The sequence below is a fragment of the Ranitomeya variabilis genome, chromosome 5 (assembly GCF_051348905.1).
Source record: "Ranitomeya variabilis isolate aRanVar5 chromosome 5, aRanVar5.hap1, whole genome shotgun sequence".
NCBI classification, from domain to species: Eukaryota; Metazoa; Chordata; class Amphibia; order Anura; family Dendrobatidae; genus Ranitomeya; species Ranitomeya variabilis.
Genome location: NC_135236.1, coordinates 690,944,848 through 690,964,958, shown reverse-complemented (window position 1 = coordinate 690,964,958; position 20,111 = coordinate 690,944,848). Strand labels below are relative to the sequence as shown.

Genomic DNA, 20,111 nt, shown 5'->3' with positions numbered 1-20,111 from the left:
GCGCTGGGCGTCTAGGGATAAAACGTAGGCACGCTACCCTGCCACTGTTAGTTGTGCGGTAGGTTTAGCTCACAGTCAGCTCGAGTTACCATCTTCCAAGAGCTAGTCCTTTTGTATGCTTTACTACGGTCTCTTGCCATTGTGAACCATGACACTCTGCTTGATGGCCCGCAGTGCCTCCTGGAGATTAAATTGACGTTCTATGGGTGCAAGCAGAGGCCGCAGGATAGCTTACGGGACTATGCCCTTAATTTCTGTAGCGGTGCGGGTGTCAAAGGTGGCTTTAAGCTTTGCAAAGACCTGCTGCGCAGTGCTCTTATCCACGGTGGGCCAGGACTTCACTTCTCTCAGAGCTGCTCCAAAGAGTTGGCCTGTTATCATATGAACTTTCTGAGGCTCTGTCAGGGGATAAAACTCAAGCAGGCTGCAGATCCCCTCTTTAAAGTCAGTTAATGTATGTGATTCTCCAGAGTATCGCGGGAGCCAGGCTGCTCCAGGTAGGTACGGCATGGAGAAGGGCATTATGGCTGCTGTAGCCGCGGCAGTATAAGGCTGGCTGCTGGGGGCGGCGAGCTCTGCGGAAGCCGGCGGTGGTACAAGGCCCGCGGCTGCGCCTACTGCGGGGCCTGGAGGTGGCTGCGAGTCTGCAGCTGCGACCGCCGCCTCCGCTCCTCCTGGATCAGACATGGCCGTTCCTCCCCCCTGCTAACCTGGTGGAAGTCGGGGTTCCTCTTCCGGAATCGGCACCTCACCGCGTCTTCTTCCTCCGCGCTCTTTTCGGCCGGCTCTGCCCACGAAACTATGGCTCCTCCCCTCGTGCCCCACACGGCGCGGCGATGGCGGATTTTGGCGGCAAATAGCAATACACAGTCTTTGCAATAAATCACGATTCAGCACAATTCAGTCACAGTTCTAAGGCACACATGACCTGATTCCTCAGGCTTAAGTAGATCCTGTTCGTGACGCCAATTTGGAGCGGCCCCCAGACGCAGGGCAGCGGGGTACTCGGTACCGGGTCTCTCGGTTCTGAGGATGTCACGGTGGCCTGACCCGGTCCGTGGCCCTGCTAAGGGGCACCCAATAAAAGGTGGTAGGTGGTGGTGTAGGTTGCAGTAAATAACGAGGACACAGGGTTGCAGTCTCTTTACCTCTTTACTGAAGGCTTCGGCATCCGCAATCCAGAGCACTGCTAACTGGGCTGGCTGAGACCGGCCGGTCCGAAGGCACATCCAGAGTTCCCTTTGCAGGTGGAAATCAGTAGACTTCCTACCAGCGCCTGTGTGTTGTAGTACCTCCCAGCTGAGCACCACGGGATAGTCCTCACAACTGTCGTGTATGTTTCTGTTCTTTCTCTCCGTCCCCCAGATGATATGGATAGGACGCACCCGTATGACGGGGTAGGCCTGGAGTTATTTTATAGGGACCCTAGAGATGCCCCTCTCCCACAATTGCCTCCGCTGTCTTTGTTAGGTGTAAGGTGAGACACACAACCTAAAGTTAACTGTCCGGCCGTAGTTCAAAGTAATGCGTGGAGTCTCTTACTGTCTCGGCGTTCTGGCCGCCGGCTACGCGCCTCAGAAGGATGTTGCTGATCTTAAGGCACGACTCCTTCTGGTTCTATCCCCTTTGTGCTGTGATCCCGTTTCTCACTTCTCCACAATATGCTTCGCTTCGTGTCCTTTCTTAGGAGTCTGCCGCTATAAGGCACAGGCACGGCTCCGTAACAATCTGTCCTTTTCTAGGCCTCTGTCAGGATCCCACCCCTGACAGGTCCTCTCTGGAACTCTTCCAGGCTGCTTTCTCCCTAACTTCCTATCCAACCCCCAGTTTTTCCCATGTGTGAGGAGTGGCCTAGTAGATAGGACCTTTTGCTCCCCCTGGTGGCCGGAGGGTGAAGTGTAATGTGTGACTGTGATACCTGGCAAGGTGAACTCTTTTAGTACCATCAGACGTACCATCACTCCCCCTGGTGGAAGAGCGACGTTACTGCAACGACCAGACTCTGGGGCGCTGCATATGTATTGTATTAAACACTCTTTTGCTTCAGACTCACTGAGTGTGCTATGTATATTAGATACCATTCATTAGTTTATTAATCTGACCCTGCAACTGATATTGCGAAGACTCCAGGCTCTGGCAATCCTTAGCCAGATTCTAAGCCATCTGCATCAAATTCGCCACCTGGTCACACAGCATATGAAAAGGATCCATACTGGCGAAAAAGAAAAATGTATCGGTCAGACATAACGTAACACTAGTCACTTCCCACAGCCAATCCGTGAGTCAGAATGATCAATGAGTCCAAGATCAGAAGCCAGGAGGGAACAATATAAACAGATGGAAGAAACAAAAGCGTAGTCAGGTAACGTTCCGAGGTCAGAGTACCAGGAGAATAGCAGATAAGAGCAGAAGGTGTTAAATAAACAGTCAGAATGAGGTCCAAGGTCAGAGAACGAAAGATCAAGCATACAGAACTTAAGGCACAGGAAGCACAAACCTCACTTGTTGAATGTACATCTGACAGAGGTCTGGAGAAACAGCTCAGTTAAGTAGCATGGCAATCACCTGTTATAATGAACACTTGGAGACAGCTGTCACCTCCCAGTCTCAGATTGGATAGTCGAGCTGTCAATCAACACACTGATAGCTCAGCAAGCCCCTGTACCAGATTGCATGGCTAAGCTGTCAATCAAAGTACTGACAGCTTCAGCACACCCCTGTGCTGGATTGGATGGGCCGATGTTGTGAACTCTGTTTTTAGGCTCCCTCTAGTGGTCACAAGCGGTACTGTGTAGTGTTGTCTTCTGCAGGTTGGCTGCATCAGCTGGTTCGTTATCCTTGGTTCATTTCCTATTTAACTCACCTGGATACTCAGTTCCTTGCCTGCTATCAATGTATTCAGTGCTCTTCAGATTCCTTGTGATTACCTTGCTCCCAGCCTCTCCAAGATAAGCTAAGTTTTTGTCCGTTCATTTTTTGATTATCAGCATTCATCATGTTTCTTGTCCAGCTTGCTAAGATGTGATCTCCTCGCTTGCTGGTTGCTCTAGGGGACTGAGTTTCTCCCCCCACACCGTTAGTTGGTGCGGGGGTTCTTGAAATCTCAGTGTGGATATTTTGTTAGGGTTTTTACTGACCGCACAGACCCCTTACTATTTTCTGCTATCTAGTATTAGTGGGCCTCATTTGCTGAATCTGTTTTCACCCCTGTGTATGTGCCTTCCTCTTACCTCACCGTTATTATTTGTTGGGGGCTTCTATATCTTTGGGGATTATTTCTCTGGAGGCAAGAGAGGTCTTTCTTTCTCTCTAGGGGTAGTTAGTTCCTCAGGCTGGCTCGAGACGTCTAGGATTTTTTAGGCACGTTCACCGGCTACTTCTAGTGTGTTTGGATAGGTTCAGATTTGCGGTCAGTCCAGTTTGCCACCTCCCTAGAGCTTGTCCTATGTTTGTTACTTAGCTGGAGTAATTCGTGATCCTCAACCACTAAGGATCATAACAGGCCGAGCTGTCAGTAACTGCATCCCAGACACATTGAGGGGTGGAACCGTGACAATGTAGTGATAGATAGATGGAGAGAATTTGTTACACAGAGGTAAGGGTATAATTGTACAAAATATCAAAGCGTTTATCCCGATACCCTTGTGAAAACCAAGGAACAAAGTCTTTCTACACACTGTCTGCTATTTGAATCACAAGTGCTAAAGCAGGTGGACCTGTGCCCTGGTATGTGACAGTATGGTAGACAAAAATTAAAAAGGAACAATCTCACCCTTTGGTGTTCCTAAATTGGACCAGAACGTGTTCCAATGAAAATTGCAGAGTCCTAGTTATCCAGTTAGGGAGGAGAAAGCTGTAGATCCTTGCCACACATTACCCCACCAAAGGAAACTTCATAGGATCCATCAAATAAAGCCCCGAATTGCTCCTGACTAGTGTTGAGCATTCCGATACTGCAAGTATCGGGTATCGGCCGATATTTGCTGTATCGGAATTTCCGATACCGAGATCCGATACTTTTGTGGTATCGGGTATCGGGTATCGCAACAACATTAATGTAATAATGTGTAAAAGAGAGAATTAAAATAAAAAATATTGCTATACTCACCTCTCCGACGCAGCCTGGACCTCAGCGAGGGAACCGGCAGCGTTGTTTGTTTAAATTTCGCGCTTTTACTTGGTTACGTGAAGTCCCGGCTTGTGATTGGTCAGGGCGGCCATGTTGCCGGGACGCGGACCAATCACAGCAAGCCGTGACGAAATTACGTCACGGCTTGCTGTGATTGGTCCGCGTCCCGGCAACATGGCCGCCATTAACCAATCACAAGCCGTGACGTCACGGGAGGCTGGACATGCGCGTATTTTAAAAAGCGCGCGTGTCCAGCCTCCAGTGACGTCCCGGCTTATGATTGGTCACGGCGCCATGTTGCCGGGACGCGGACCAATCACAGCAAGCCGTGACGAAATTACGTCACGGCTTGCTGTGATTGGTCCGCGTCCCGGCAACATGGCCGCCATTAACCAATCACAAGCCGTGACGTCACGGGAGGCTGGACATGCGCGTATTTTAAAAAGCGCGCGTGTCCAGCCTCCCGTGACGTCACGGCTTGTGATTGGTTAATGGCGGCCATGTTGCCGGGACGCGGACCAATCACAGCAAGCCGTGACGTAATTTCGTCACGGCTTGCTGTGATTGGTCCGCGTCCCGGCAATATGGCCGCCCTGACCAATCACAAGCCGGGACTTCACGTAACCAAGTAAAAGCGCGAATTTTAAACAAACAACGCTGCCGGTTCCCTCGCTGAGGTCCAGGCTGCGTCGGACAGGTGAGTATAGCAATATTTTTTATTTTAATTCTTTATTTTACACATTTATATGGATCCCAGGGTCTGAAGGAGAGTTTCCTCTCCTTCAGACCCTGGGAACCATCAGGAATACCATCCGATACTTGAGTCCCATTGACTTGTATTGGTATCGGGTATCGGTATCAGATTGGATCCGATACTTTGCCGGTATCGGACGATACTTTCCGATACCGATACTTTCAAGTATCGGACGGTATCGCTCAACACTACTCCTGACACATTTCATTTGTCAAATTATCAGGGAAGATAGAGACTGAATACTTGGGACTTAAACAGATTAATGTGATGGGTACATGCCCATCTTATATGTAAAGAGAAGAGGTCTAGTTTCAATTCAGGAACACCACTGGGTGAGATTGTTCCTTTTTTATTTTTTGTCTGCCATACTGTCACATACCTGGACATAGGTCCACCTGCTCTAGCACTTGTGATTCAGATTGCAAACAGCGTGTACAAAGACTTTGTTCCTTGGTTTTCACAAGGGTATTGGGTTAAACACTAACTCATACGTGATTTGATATTACTTTATGCAATAATACCCTTACCTCTGTGTTGAAAATGCTAACCGTCTATCTGTCACTACATATTAGTGATGGTTTCTATGTGACCTTACATTGTTTTTGTGTTTGTTTGTTTTTTGTGATTTACTGTTTGTCTCATTAGTTTGAGGCCTTCTTATATTTTAATATACAAATTAAAAGTCAAATTTTATACAATACTCCTACCTTGCTTATTCTACAACTATTTTTATGTCATTTTGTACGAGATGAGTTGTTTGTTTTTTAGGCATCATTTATTTGGTCAGACACACATGTAAGCTTTGCATTTATATTCAATTTCAGTAACTCGATGTCCCTGCGGTCTGACTGTCCCATGTGACAGTATCAACAAGTGGAGAAGTTGTTTTCTCTTTTTCGTTATTCCAGATTACTTACACTCTTGCACAAGGCAAACAGGGCAAAAGAAAGAAACAATCCCACTGTGTCGTACCACGTAGAGTTGTGCTGTCCCCAGGGCCGGACTGGCCATAGGGCACTTCTGGCAAATGCCAGAAGGGCCGGTGCCAGTGGTGGGCCGCTCAATCCGCCGCCCCCGCCGTCGCATTCAACTATACCGGCGTATAGACGCCGGTACAGTTGAATGCAATGATGGAGGAGAGAGCGTCTACAGACGCTCCTCTCCCATCATTCCCCGCTCTGCCTCTGACACTGCGGGTGCGCGATGATGTCATATCATCGCGCACCTGCTGTGTCCCGGGCAGACTGCAGCTGCTGAGACAGGAGCAGGAACCAGGAAGCAACGCTGGGCACGAGGAGAGGTGAGGAGTTTTTTTTTTTTTTCTGGACTGTGGGGCCATTCTCGGAGGAGGTGAGGGGAGGAAGAGAAGAGATGTGGGCTGTATATAGTCCTCTGTGGGCTGTGCTCTGTGCTGTATACTGCTGTGGGCTGTATATAGTTCTCTGTGGGCTGTGCTCTGTGCTGTATACTGCTGTGGGCTGTATATAGTTCTCTGTGGGCTGTGCTCTGTGCTGTATACTACTGTGGGCTGTATATAGTTCTCTGTGGGCTGTGCTCTGTGCTGTATACTGCTGTGGGCTGTATATAGTTCTCTGTGGGCTGTGCTCTGTGCTGTATACTGCTGTGGGCTGTATATAGTTCTCTGTGGGCTGTGCTCTGTGCTGTATACTACTGTGGGCTGTATATAGTTCTCTGTGGGCTGTGCTCTGTGCTGTATACTGCTGTGGGCTGTATATAGTTCTCTGTGGGCTGTGCTCTGTGCTGTATACTACTGTGGGCTGTATATAGCTCTCTGTGGGCTGTGCTCTGTGCTGTATACTACTGTGGGCTGTATATAGTTCTCTGTGGGCTGTGCTCTGTGCTGTATACTGCTGTGGGCTGTATATAGTTCTCTGTGGGCTGTGCTCTGTGCTGTATACTACTGTGGGCTGTATATAGTTCTCTGTGGGCTGTGCTCTGTGCTGTATACTGCTGTGGGCTGTATATAGTACTCTGTGGGCTGTGCTCTGTGCTGTATACTGCTGTGGGCTGTATATAGCTCTCTGTGGGCTGTGCTCTGTGCTGTATACTGCTGTGGGCTGTATATAGTTCTCTGTGGGCTGTGCTCTGTGCTGTATACTGCTGTGGGCTGTATATAGCTCTCTGTGGGCTGTGCTCTGTGCTGTATACTACTGTGGGCTGTATATAGTTCTCTGTGGGCTGTGCTCTGTGCTGTATACTACTGTGGGCTGTATATAGTTATCTGTGGGCTGTGCTCTGTGCTGTATGCTACTGTGGGCTGTATATAGTTCTCTGTGGGCTGTGCTCTGTGCTGTATATAGTTATCTGTGGGCTGTGCTCTGTGCTGTATACTACTGTGGGCTGTATATAGTTCTCTGTGGGATGTGCTCTGTGCTGTATACTACTGTGTGCTGTATATAGTTCTCTGGGCTGTGCTGTATATAGTACTCTGTGGGCTGTGCTCTGTGCTGTATACTACTGTGTGCTGTATATAGTTCTCTGTGGGCTGTGCTCTGTGCTGTATACTACTGTGTGCTGTATATAGTTCTCTGTGGGCTGTGCTGTATATAGTACTCTGTGGGCTGTGCTGTATATAGTACTCTGTGGGCTGTGCTGTATATAGTACTCTGTGGGCTGTGCTGTATATAGTACTCTGTGGGCTGTGCTGTATATAGTACTCTGTGGGCTGTGCTGTATATAGTACACTCTGGGCTGTGCTGTATATAGTACTCTCTGTGCTGTGCTTTATATAGTACTCTGGGCTGTGCTGTATATAGTACTCTGGGCTGTGCTTTATATAGTTCTCTGTGGGCTGTGCTTTATATAGTTCTCTGTGGGCTGTGCTGTATATAGTTCTCTGTGGGCTGTGCTGTATATAGTTCTCTGTGGGCTGTGCTGTATATAGTACTCTGTGGGCTGTGCTGTATATAGTACTCTCTGGGCTGTGCTGTATATAGTACTCTCTGGGCTGTGCTTTATATAGTACTCTGGGCTGTGCTGTATATAGTACTCTGGGCTGTGCTTTATATAGTTCTCTGTGGGCTGTGCTGTATATAGTTCTCTGTGGGCTGTGCTGTATATAGTTCTCTGTGGGCTGTGCTGTATATATTACTTTGTGGGCTGTGCTGTATATATTACTTTGTGGGCTGTGCTGTATATATTACTCTGTGGGCTGTGCTGTATACTACTGTGTGGACTGTGCTGTATACTTCTACGTGGGCTGTGCTGTATACTACTGTGTGGTCTGTGCTGTATACTACTGTGTGGTCTGTGCTGAATACTGCTGTGTGGGCTGTGTTATCTACTACGCGAGCTGTGCTATAGTATGCAGGCTGTGCTGTATACTATGCGGTTTGTGCTATATAATATGCGGGCTTTGCTATATACTATGGGGAGTATATTATATTCTATGGGGGAGGCCATGTTATGTACTATGTGGCTGTGTTATATACTATTGTGGGGGTATATTATATTCTATGGGGGAGGCTGCGTTATATACTATGGGGGGCTGCATTATATTCTATGGGGGGCTACATTATATATTATGGGGAGGTGGGCTGTATTATATTCTATGGGGGTTACATACTCTGGGGTGGCTGCATTATACTCTGGGGTGGCTGCATTATACTCTGGGGTGGCTGCATTATACTATATGTGGGCTGCATTATACTGTATCGAGGACTATGGGGAATACGTTATACTATATGAAGAACTATGGGGTGCATTATACTATGGGAAGTGAATTGTACTACATGGATGACTGTGGCGGTGCATTATACTATATGGAGCACTATGAGGATTGTATTATGCTATATGGAGGACTATGAGGAGTGTATTATACTATGTGGAGGACTGAGCAGTGTATTTTAATATATGGAGGACTATAGGGAGTGTATTATACTATATGGAGGACTATGGAGCACATTATAATATATGGAGGACTATGGGGTGTATTTTACTAAACAAGTAAAATGCTGCATATTCGGATTGTTTTTGCTGGAACAAAAAGCCTTGTTGTCAGCAGCACATTGCCAGTGTAAACTGTAGATGTGCTGCTGAAAACATGATACTGTATGGTGATCTATTAGTGATCGTTCTGTCTCATCATTATTCCTCAGCTGGTGGAAAGAGGCCGGGAAACAAGCGTTGAACAACTTCAGTATTGTCGATCAAACTCGTTTAGCGGCCTAAACTCAGCGCACGTAAATACAACAGAAAGGCTTCTGTGTGATGTGCAATATGTTAGCATTTGGGGACCCATTTTAAACTTTACCTAGGGCCCCACTTTGCCTAAAACCGGCCCTGCCTACAAGTGTACAAAGATATTATACAGTCACCATGTGACAAGTGGGCCTGTGTAACTTCAAATGCCAGGGCTGAATTTTAGTCCCAGTCCGGCCCTGGCTGTCCCCAACAGACAAGGCCGGGACAAGGCATTTTGGTACCCGAGGCAGATTAAGCCGATGGTGTCCCCTCATCCCCGATGAACCGTCAGCAACCAATAAAGAAATGGGTCAGAGACTAAGGTAATAGGTCCCCGGCAATGTCCGGTATGGTAATCACACAGTCCTGACTCTGAAGTTTCTGAATTCTGCGGTCACATAACGGAGGTGGTCTATATTGCTCCTTCTGGAATATGCAGCCTTCCAGTATGGTCTTGGATGAGTCTTCAGCTGGGTATAACATTGGCTCAACCGGCTGGTGTCCCTCCTGGAGTTTATGGGTTATTGGGGATTTCTATTTCTGTGCCGTTCCAGCTGTTTCTTGCCTTCTGCAGTCACATAAAGGAGATTGCCTATGTCAGTCCTTCTGAATATGCAGCCTTCCAGTATGGTCTTGTTTGAGTCTTTAGCTAGGTATAACATTGGCTCATCCAAGCTGGGGCATTGTGTAGGCGCCATCAGCTGGTGTTCCTCCTGGAGTTTATGGGTAGTGGGGATTTCTATCTCTGCGCCCTTCCAGCTGTTTCTGGCCTTCTGTGGTCACATAATGTAGGTTGCCTATCTTGGTCCTTCTGAAATATGCAGCCTTCCAGTATGGTCTTGTATGAGCCTTCAGCTGGGTATAACACTGGCTCATCCAAGCTGGAACATTGTGCAGGCGCCATTGGCTGGTGTTCCTCCTGAAGTTTATGGGTAGTGGGGATTTCTATCTCTGCGCCCTTCCAGCTGTTTCTGGCCTTCTTCCACCTTCCTCTAACTTGTGGTTGGCATTTGATGAGACGTGTAATTAATCTCATGGCATTCTGTTGCCTATAATGTTAGTGTGGGAAGAACCGATGTTGCACTTTATCTCCTGCGAGATTTTCTGTTTTCTTGGTGAGTTGGTAGCAGATAACCCTACTATACCAGGTACTTGTACCAATTCTCTGTATTTTACTACCTCTCAGGATTCAGATTTGTCACTCCAAATTCTGCCACCAGTAATTGTGTCCACAGCTGTGATGATGGCGCCATATGTGTCACATAATTGTACCAGGTGATGAATAGATTCACATGTTCTCTACAGGCGAGGTATTTCTGGTTTCCATACCTTACAACCCACGTCTGCACTTTCCTCCATTACACGGAGACAGAACAAAATGTGCACTTTCCTGTAAAAAGCCATTGATTGTTCCCAAGGACACATGATGCTGACATTTCAATAGAAACCTGTGATTTCTGCGTGGGAGCAAAAGGGACGGAGATGCTGACAGGATGCGGCAGATTCATTCCTGCTACTAGTGACACATGAGAAACACTTCCACCATTTACTTATCACCATATATCATCGGATTGATGGGTTGCACGGGTTGTTACAGGTTCAGTTAAACCAAATGTCCGGATAATTTGCTGATTTGTGATTTTTATTTTTGAAAGTGCTATAAAAATAACATTATTATTGGTTTTCATTCTACTTTTGTAATAATTTTATAGGAAGAAAAAAATCTTACAGCTATTTTCCTTGTAGAATACAGGTATATATAAATACACTGGTGTACAGAGATGTAGCTCCATGTACCATTACATCCAATACAAGTACAGAATATTCTCCTAGGAATCTCAGTGCAGGATGCTACTGCCTGCAATGATGCAGGTTGGGTGTTCAAATCCCGGTGAGATCAGATCTCAAGAAAACATAAAACAATAGTATATTTAATAAAATATGTGTGCAGAGTAGAAAGATGCTTGTGTGACGCCCCAGGGTCCTGATTGTTAGTGTGGCATTGCTTTCCTCACAGGGAGAGTGATGTCATGCTTGGAAGTGATGGAGGATTCCTTTTAACAGGTAATCAGCACATACAACACCGTTCTGACTCCAGGCCAGAAGGGGGAGCTCTGCACCCGACTTCAGGCGAGCTGCTCTCTCTGGTTGGGAGGAGGAGTTAGTTGCTAGGCAGTAGCTAGGCAGTTAGGAAGAGTTAGACAGTTTGTGCAGGACAGCAGACTGGAGCAGTCTGAGGCAGAAGGATGGGTGAGGGGCCGTACAGCCTGAGTGCTGTAGCTCCTAGATAGGGAGATACAGAAGGAAGAACAGCCTTTAGCTAACATGCCGGAGAGCGAAGCACAAGAGAGTGACAACAAGGGAGAATAGCTACAACTGGGCTACATCCCTGATAGAGCGCAGATACTGGTAACCGGAAGACCGAGGTTGTGTCATACTCTAGGAGGCACAGCAGAAACTGGTAGGACAGCTAGACTACACGTAAGCTGTCCACCCTAATGCCCAGGAGACACAGTGACTCATAGAGCCCGGGTCATGATAGAGACCCTGTAAAAAGGCTCGAGTCACCTGTCATACGGGTTTGTGTCCCACTTCAATAAAGGACAGAGATAACTGAGAGGACCTTGCTAAGAAGCCATAGTCAGTAAGGGACTATAATACCACTGCGCTAAGAGAAAGGCTTTTAACATCACCTGGTAAAACTGGATTCTGAACTCGCTTCCAAGCCGGCCGGACCCTGCCTGTACCTGTGATCTGGTGCCCTAAACTGTGGCTGCCTGCTACCATCAGTAAACCATGTAAAAAGACTGCACAACTGCGTCCTTCGTTCTTTACTGCACCACTGCAATACCAAGACAGGTTATTACACTTGGGGCTATTTAGTTTGGAAAAACGAAGGCTAAGGGGTGATCTTATTTTAATGTATAAATATATGAGGGGACAAGACAAAGACCTTTCTGGTGATCTTTTTAATTATAGACCTGAGACAGAGACAAGGGGGCATCCTCTATGTCTGGAGGAAAGAAGGTTTAAGCATAATAACAGACGCGGAGTCTTTACTGTAAGAGCAGTGAGACTATGGAACTCTATGCCGTATGATGTTGTAATGAGTGATTCATTACTTAAATTTAAGAGGGGACTGGATGCCTTTCTGGAAAAGTATAATGTTACAGGGTATATACACTAGATTCCTTGATAGGGCGTTGATCCAGGGAACTAGTCTCACTGCCGTATGTGGAGTCGAGAAGGAACTTTTTTCCCCAATGTGGAGTTTACTCTTTGCCACATGGTTTTTTTTTTGCCTTCCTTTGGATCAACATGTTAGGGCATGTTAGGTTAGGCTATGGGTTGAACTAGATGGACTTAAAGTCTTCCTTCAAACTTGATAACTATAACTCACCATCTTCTATCTATTCACCGGGAGCCCTGGGGACCTACTTCACCTGTGGGAAGTTATAACATCTATCTGCCATAACATCACCCCAGAGGACAATTTAAGCAGTGTCGGTCCCTACTGTCCGAACACCACAGATGGTGTAACAAGCTTTCTTTATTTCAAAAACCCCTTTAAAGACCTTTCCTTTAACATGGGAGCCCAGGACCACGGAACGGGTCACCACCACCGTGACATCTCTCTTTAAGTACCGGACCCGGTACCGAATACCCCACCGCCCTGGCGGGTGTTTCACTGGCCCCACCCAAGAGGAGGAGCTACAGAGCAATAAAGACGGCAAAAGAGAAGACATTTATTAGAGTGAGTGGAAGGTATACTGGGTGTCCGGCGGTTGCTGGCCGGTGCTGCGGGTGTCTACGGTGCCCAGCGGTGCTGCGTGGGTGTCCAGCGCTGCCCGGGGCTCTGCCGACATTTTGCGACAGGCCACAGCCCCAGCATTTCCACGGTTCCATGCGCGGTGGTCTCTGGGAATATGGCCGCCGCGATCACCATCTGCGCATGCGCCGGCGGCGGCCATATTCCCGGAGACCATTGCACATGGAACTGTGGAAGTGCTAAAGCATGGTACCATTGTGTCGGCATGCGTTAGCAATGGAGGTCTATGCACACCGAACGCGTCTGTTCACTGTGCGTTAGACCTAACGTACCCAAAAACGTGGTAGACCGCGTTCGCGGGTGCGTCACAAAGTAACACATCATCATTAACGCATGCTGATTTTGACATGTGTTAGGGTGCGTTACGATTATGGATGGCAAGGGGTGCGTTAACGGAACCGTTACATAGCGTTAGTGCCGCTTAGTAACGGATCCGTTAAACGGACCGCCCTAACGCAATGTGAACCTAGCCTAAGACATTGCTTAACCACTTGTGCATCACTAGCTCCAGAGAACTGTTTTGCCTCTTGTGAAGAAACCAGATTGTATCTTGATTTCCCAGACAACCATGTTTTTGCAAACCAAAAGAACTGGCTTTTTATCTGTATATTGGCTTGTGAATTTAAGTGTTTATGTCTGGTGGATCAAGAAGACAGACTTGCCAACTGATATACTATCTAACATACTGTGTAAGTCTGTAATAGTGACTGTACATAGGGTGTGTTAAGCTTTGTTTATTGATGTGTGCTGATATGCTAATAGTGCTGCTGGATCCCATCACCATTGTTTACCTTATATTGATGTTGGACTGAAGGACCCTGGGTAATTCTAAAAATAGCTTACATGCCTTGGGTATAAAAAGACTCAGAGATCACATCCTGGGAGACTGAAGTAACACAAACTACCAGCCGGACATTCTGCAAACCACCCAACAGACAAGAAAAAGGACTGCAGCCAATTCATCATGGCACCATCACGAGGGACACTGATCTTTGATTCTATAGGAAACAAACTAGGGGTTTTCAGCTCCGGTTGGAAGGACACAGATCTGATCCAGTGACCATATCTGAATCATGGATGTGTTTGGAGAAAGCCAGGTTTAGGACCCGCTGGTCGCCTGGTTCCATGGAGATTGACAGATAAGCCAAGTGGTGTCTCTTGTGTCAACTGGCTTTGGACCTTGTATGGACTCTATGGACAGTTCTTGGTCATCCCCCTATGCTTGTTGTTACCTTTTCTCTGTGTGTATATCACAGGTGGAATAGCGACCCTGGGAGCTCTGACATCATGTCAACTGGCTTTTGACCTTGTACAGACTCTATGGACTGTTCGCTGTCATCTTCCTACGCTTGTCGATATCTCTTCTCTGTGTGTATATCACAGGTGGAATGATATAACATCTAACATTATCTCGGTGAGTCAGTGGAAGGGTGAGTCCCTGTAATGTGCACCATCTTGGGGTAATTGCTGAGATTGTTCTGTTTGCTATTGTGTGTTGTGGTTCAATAAAGTATTGCCACACTGTTTTACTTTAACCCTGTGTTGTCTGTGTAGTGTATTGCCCACCGGGAGATAGAGCGGGCATTCAGTGGTATGAGCCTTGGTCTATGCAGTCTTGCTAAAGACAGCCGGGCCAGCGGACGAGAGTACCCACTGACCCCGTTCCTCCACACCTCTGAAAGACACATCATTCCAATTTACAAGGCCGAGAGACAGCCCAGGTGGTAAAAACAATCCATCGCCTTCCTGGAGTAGTGGAGTTGTGGTTTCTAGAGTCATGACACACCACTCACTATTTAGGGTTGTGATGCATCATGCTGGGGATGACGACTGCAAAATGTGATTGGGTTTCAAAGTCTTATATTGGTAGTATTAGGCTGCTCAGAAAAACACGAGGTTGGCAGCTGCAGATCTATGTAGGAAAATACCATCCATCACGCTGAGTCTTACCTCCCATTGTTTTTATCTCGATGGTCAGCTTTCAATCATTTCTTGTTTAAAACAAACATAGAAAATATAATGGATTTCTACATAAAGTTGTTAGGTAAAACTTTAGGCTTTCAGGCAATAAATTTAGTTGATAAGACAGATGATAGATATTTTACCTGACCAGCAGTGTCCAGCAGCTCCATAGTAACTGCTTCATCGTCTATAGTTGTCTGATGTCGGTACGTAGACTCTGATGAGGAGAAAATGCTGTGAATAACAGGCAGCTCCCAAGTATGAGGCCACAAGCTGATCATATATGTGACTGAGGGCACCATCAAATGACTCTTAGAACTACTCATCCCACAGAAAACGGACATCACCCTGCAATCACGGTGCAAACACTGCAGAAATGAGTATAATTTACAGTATGTCTCTCTATTATCCATACTTATAAAGTGATCATGGCTTTAGTTGCAGACTGTGACGCCAGCTGATTTTATTACACAATGTTACAGGACAAATCGATCTAATGTGCTGTATCAATGGGACCAGCATGAAACCGAGTCATGCCTTAAGGATATTAATAACCTGTCCAGACTCCAGCTCTGGGCTCTGACTCTTCCTTTCCTTACGGCTGGCTCCCTCCATACTAGTGCACGCTGGGTTAGCATGATAACCTAGCATGCTCTTCTGCTGTCATCATCCAAGGGTTTAGAAGGGTGGCTCAGGTTACTATCCATCAGCTGCATATTCAGGTAGTAGTACACACTGCTGTGATGTGTTTGTCAGGAGTTAACCACACTTTTCAATAGACTCTGCTTCAGCCAGGTGCCCAATCGTCTGTTTGGCTGCTCATAAGTGCTACACAGCAACCAGATCCAGAAAAGAAACCTGCTGTTTTTATGTGCTGTCTACTCTAATGAGGTGCCTAAATGCTTAATCAACTCTGCTATTCCTGTGCACTAGCCACACTCTAAAAACAAGGTACCTGATTTCCAACTTTACAGGTACATACGGACCATCTGACTTACATAGTTACATAGTTACATAGTTATTAAGGTTGAAGGAAGACTGTAAGTCCATCTAGTTCAACCCATAGCCTAACCTAACATGCCCTAACATGTTGATCCAGAGGAAGGCAAAAAAAACCCATGTGGCAAAGAGTAACTCCACCATGGGGAAAAAAATTCCTTCCCGACTCCACATACGGCAATCAGACTAGTTCCCTGGATCAACGCCTTATCAAGGAATCTAGTGTATATACCCTGTAACATTATACTTTTCCAGAAAGGTATCCAGTCCCCTCTTAAATTTAATTAATGAATCACTCATTACAACATCATATGGCAGAGAGTTCCATAGTCTCACTGCTCTTACAGTAAAGAATCCGCGTCTGTTATTATGCTTAAACCTTCTTTCCTCCAGACGTAGAGGATGCCCCCTTGTCCCTGTCTCAGGTCTATGATTAAAAAGATCATCAGAAAGGTCTTTGTACTGTCCCCTCATATATTTATAAATTAAAATAAGATCACCCCTTAGTCTTCGTTTTTCCAAACTAAATAGCCCCAAGTGTAATAACCTATCTTGGTATTGCAGACCCCCCAGTCCTCTAATAACCTTGGTCGCTCTTCTCTGCACCCGCTCCAGTTCAGCTATGTCTTTCTTATACACCGGAGACCAGAACTGTGCACAGTATTCTAAGTGTGGTCGCACTAGTGACTTGTATAGAGGTAAAATTATGTTCTCCTCATGAGCATCTATGCCTCTTTTAATACATCCCATTATTTTATTTGCCTTAGTAGCAGCTGCCTGACACTGGCCACTGAATATGAGTTTGTCATCCACCCATATACCCAGGTCTTTTTCATTGACGGTTTTGCCCAGAGTTTTAGAATTAAGCACATAGTTATACATCTTATTACTTCTACCCAAGTGCATGACCTTACATTTATCCCCATTAAAGCTCATTTGCTCACTTCTACTGCTACGCTGCCTTCAGGTTGTGTGGTTTACTTTGACCTTAGCGAATCAACCTCCCTAGATTAGCCCCTAACAAATGACATCACAACAGAACCGTGCCCTGCCTTAATGAGATTAGCACAGTACCATGCACTGCCTCAGATCAGTACAGTACCTTGTCCTGCCTCAATGAGATCAGTACAGTACTGGTCTTCACCCGTTTCTGCTCCCTGTCTAACTTCACAACCTCCCCTCTCCCTCTATCTGATCACCATCTACTCACTTTCTCATCCCTGTCCTCCTCACCTGTCACCCATGTCCTGCAACATGCACACCCCCGCAGAAACATCGCACACCTAGACCCTCGCACACTCTCTGACTCTATTCAGCCACTGTCCTTCATAGCTTCACTCCATGACACAGACACTGCCACTAGTTTCTACAATGCCACTCTGGCATCAGCCATCGACTCGGTCGTCCCTGTCATGCATAGCAGAGTGTGACAAATCAATAGACAACCCTGGCACAATAACATCACTAAAAAGCTTTGGCAAGTATGCAGAATTGCAGAACGGCATTGCAAGAGAACGCATTCGCAAGATGATTTCACTGCACTCAAACAAGCAACACTCGCATTCAAATCAGCTCTCACCTCTGCTAAACAGGCCTACTTTACATCCCTGTATCTTCCCTATCCCACAACCCCAAACAGTTGTTCACCAACTTTAACTCCCTCCTACGCCCACCACTGCCCTCTCCGACTTCCCTAATCTCTGCTGAGGACTTTGCCACGCACTTCAAAAATAAGATAGACCAAACAAGACAAGTCTTTGTTGTCCAACTACCACAAGCCCTTAGTATGCCAGACTAATGCCCTAACCCCATAACTTCCCTCTCCAAAATCACTGAAGGACAGTTCATCTTCTCTCAAAATCACACCTCACCACTTGTGCACTTGACCCCATCCCATCCCACCTCCTCCCAAACCTCACCACTACACTAATCCCATCCCTAACCCATCCCTTCCATCTATCACTAACTTCTGGTACCTTCCCCTCTGCTTTCAAACATGCCACAATCACACCTATTCTCAAAAAGCCACCCCTTAACCCAAGCGCTATGTCCAGCTACCACCCCATATCTTTGCTCCCATTTGCTTCCAAACTACTTGAGCAGCATGTCCACACTGATATTTCCTCTCACCTTGCATCTAACTCTCTCTTCGACAACCTACAATCTGGATTCCGTCCCCACCATTCCACTGAGACTGCCCTGACCAAACTTACGAACGACTTACTTACAGCCAAAGCTAACAGACAATTCTCTATACTCCTCCTTCTAGATCTGTCCTCTGCTTTCGACACAGTTCACCACTGCCTCCTACTACAGATCCTCTCTTCCTTTGGTGTCAAAGACCTTGCCCTATCCTGGATCTCCTCATACCTTACTGTCACGGATCCCTCCTCCGTGGTGTCACTAATTCGTCACGTGCCCGCTCTCACACGTGACTTGGGGTTGTGCCTGCAATGGTTAATCTATCTCCCCACTCTCAGTCCAGCATTCAACCTCTGTCCTATGCTGTAATGGGAGCATAAATCACACACCGACACAGGCCACACACCCGCTCATACACGCTGCCACCACTCATTGAATACACGGGCGATGAGTCCCGGAAAATAATAATAATACTAATAAAAATATGTCTATCACTCATAAGGCTCACGCACCTTAGGCTATGGATTCTTTTAGAACATTCAAGGTTTAACTTGTTAAAGTTTTATACTTTAATAACAAAAGGGTCAATGCTTACAATAAGAAAAAGGTATAAAAATATGATAATAAAAAGACATACAACTTATGCAAAACAGTATCAAAATAAACAGGAGAAACTTACAGAAATCATCTAACTGGTAGTTTGCTTTCTGCTCCCTGAGGGGGGGGGTGAATGGATTTGGTGGAACACATCAGCTTCTCAGGCTGCCCTCACATGTGAACACAATTCTTTGTCTGCAGCCTAAATTTATAACTTTGGTCTGGAGGTCAGGTTTCTGGACCGGCCCCTCAGGTCAATATCATAACTACTGCCTGTTTGATTGGGCCACGGCCGCGCCCCCAATGATTACATTATTTTCTCTTGAGATACATGTGAAAAGGTTCTCAGGAACAGCTGCCCTCCGGCCGCAATTAGCATCTCCCCTCCAAGACCTAGAAGGTGCCAAATGTTCCTTTTCTTCTTGGCCTTAGCTAGACCTCCTGGTGAGATATGGAGACACAATTCCTACTCGTCCCAAGGAAGTACCTATTAACACCTAGGTGCGACTAGCCTTCAGGACAGATGTTACATTATCACTAGGCACACATATAACCCTAGACATAGGCCACTACACACATATAGATATATATACACATATTTTACCACACCTCCCTCCTTATGGACGTGCATGGGGGTTGACTTACAGGTCAGCTCCCGAGCACATATCTGGTTCTGCCCCATCTTGGCAAGAAAGACCATTAGCATTGCCATGATCAACGCCCTTCTTATGCTGAATTGTGAAATCATATTGCTGAAGTATCAAACTCCATCTCAGCAATTTCCCATTGTCCCCAACTACTCTGTTGAGCCAACTCAATGGGTTATGATCTGTGATCACGGTGAAGTTGCGCCCATAGAGGTATGGTTGCAGCTTGTGCAGAGCCCACACAATTGCCAAACATTCTTTTCCAATGGTGGCATAAGCCACTTCTCTGGGCAGGAGTTTCCTGCTTAGGTACAGACCTCTACTTAGTCCCATGATGGTGGGGTACGATGCTTTAGCTAGCTGCTCTAACAGCTCATCTATCCTCGGCATGGGGTAGACCTCACATTTAGTCAGTACATTTAATTTCCTATAGTCTGCACAGAACCGGGTAGTACGGTCTTTTTTTGGGACAAGAACCACAGGCGAGGCCCAAGCACTCTGGGATTTTTGTATCACGTTGAGTTTCAGCATCTCCTCTACCTGTTCCCTCATGTGTGCCCTCACCTCTACTGACACACGGTATGCAGACTGCCGTACTGGGGGATTAGTACCAGTGTCCACATGGTGAACTGCTAAGTGTGTCCTCCCAGGCTCCCCTGTGAAGACTTCGGTGAACTCGCTGAGCGCCCCCATCAGCTCAGACCTCTGACTGTGGGATAGCTCAGGGTTAAACTGTGCTGACTCCAGGGACTCTATGTACTGAGTCCCGGCCCCCACATCCAGTAACAGATCAGCCTCCCCCTCTTCAGGCAGGCTACAGACAGGTAAGACACAGGCCTCCCTGGCATG

At 46.7% G+C, this 20,111-nt stretch overlaps 1 protein-coding gene across 3 annotated transcripts in view; it reads right to left on the bottom strand.

Annotated features, from left to right (window-relative positions):
* The window catches only part of RERG (RAS like estrogen regulated growth inhibitor), a 233,777-nt gene that overhangs the window by 35,971 nt on the left and 177,695 nt on the right, over positions 1-20,111 (bottom strand). For all 3 annotated transcript variants that reach the window (XR_013215988.1, XM_077267288.1, XM_077267289.1), the window contains one exon: positions 15,021-15,094. Coding sequence is in view for 2 of the 3 variants with exons in the window: in XM_077267288.1 (XP_077123403.1) it covers positions 15,021-15,094 (74 nt within the window). In the remaining variant the exon portion in view is untranslated. The remainder of the gene's footprint in view (positions 1-15,020; positions 15,095-20,111) is intronic.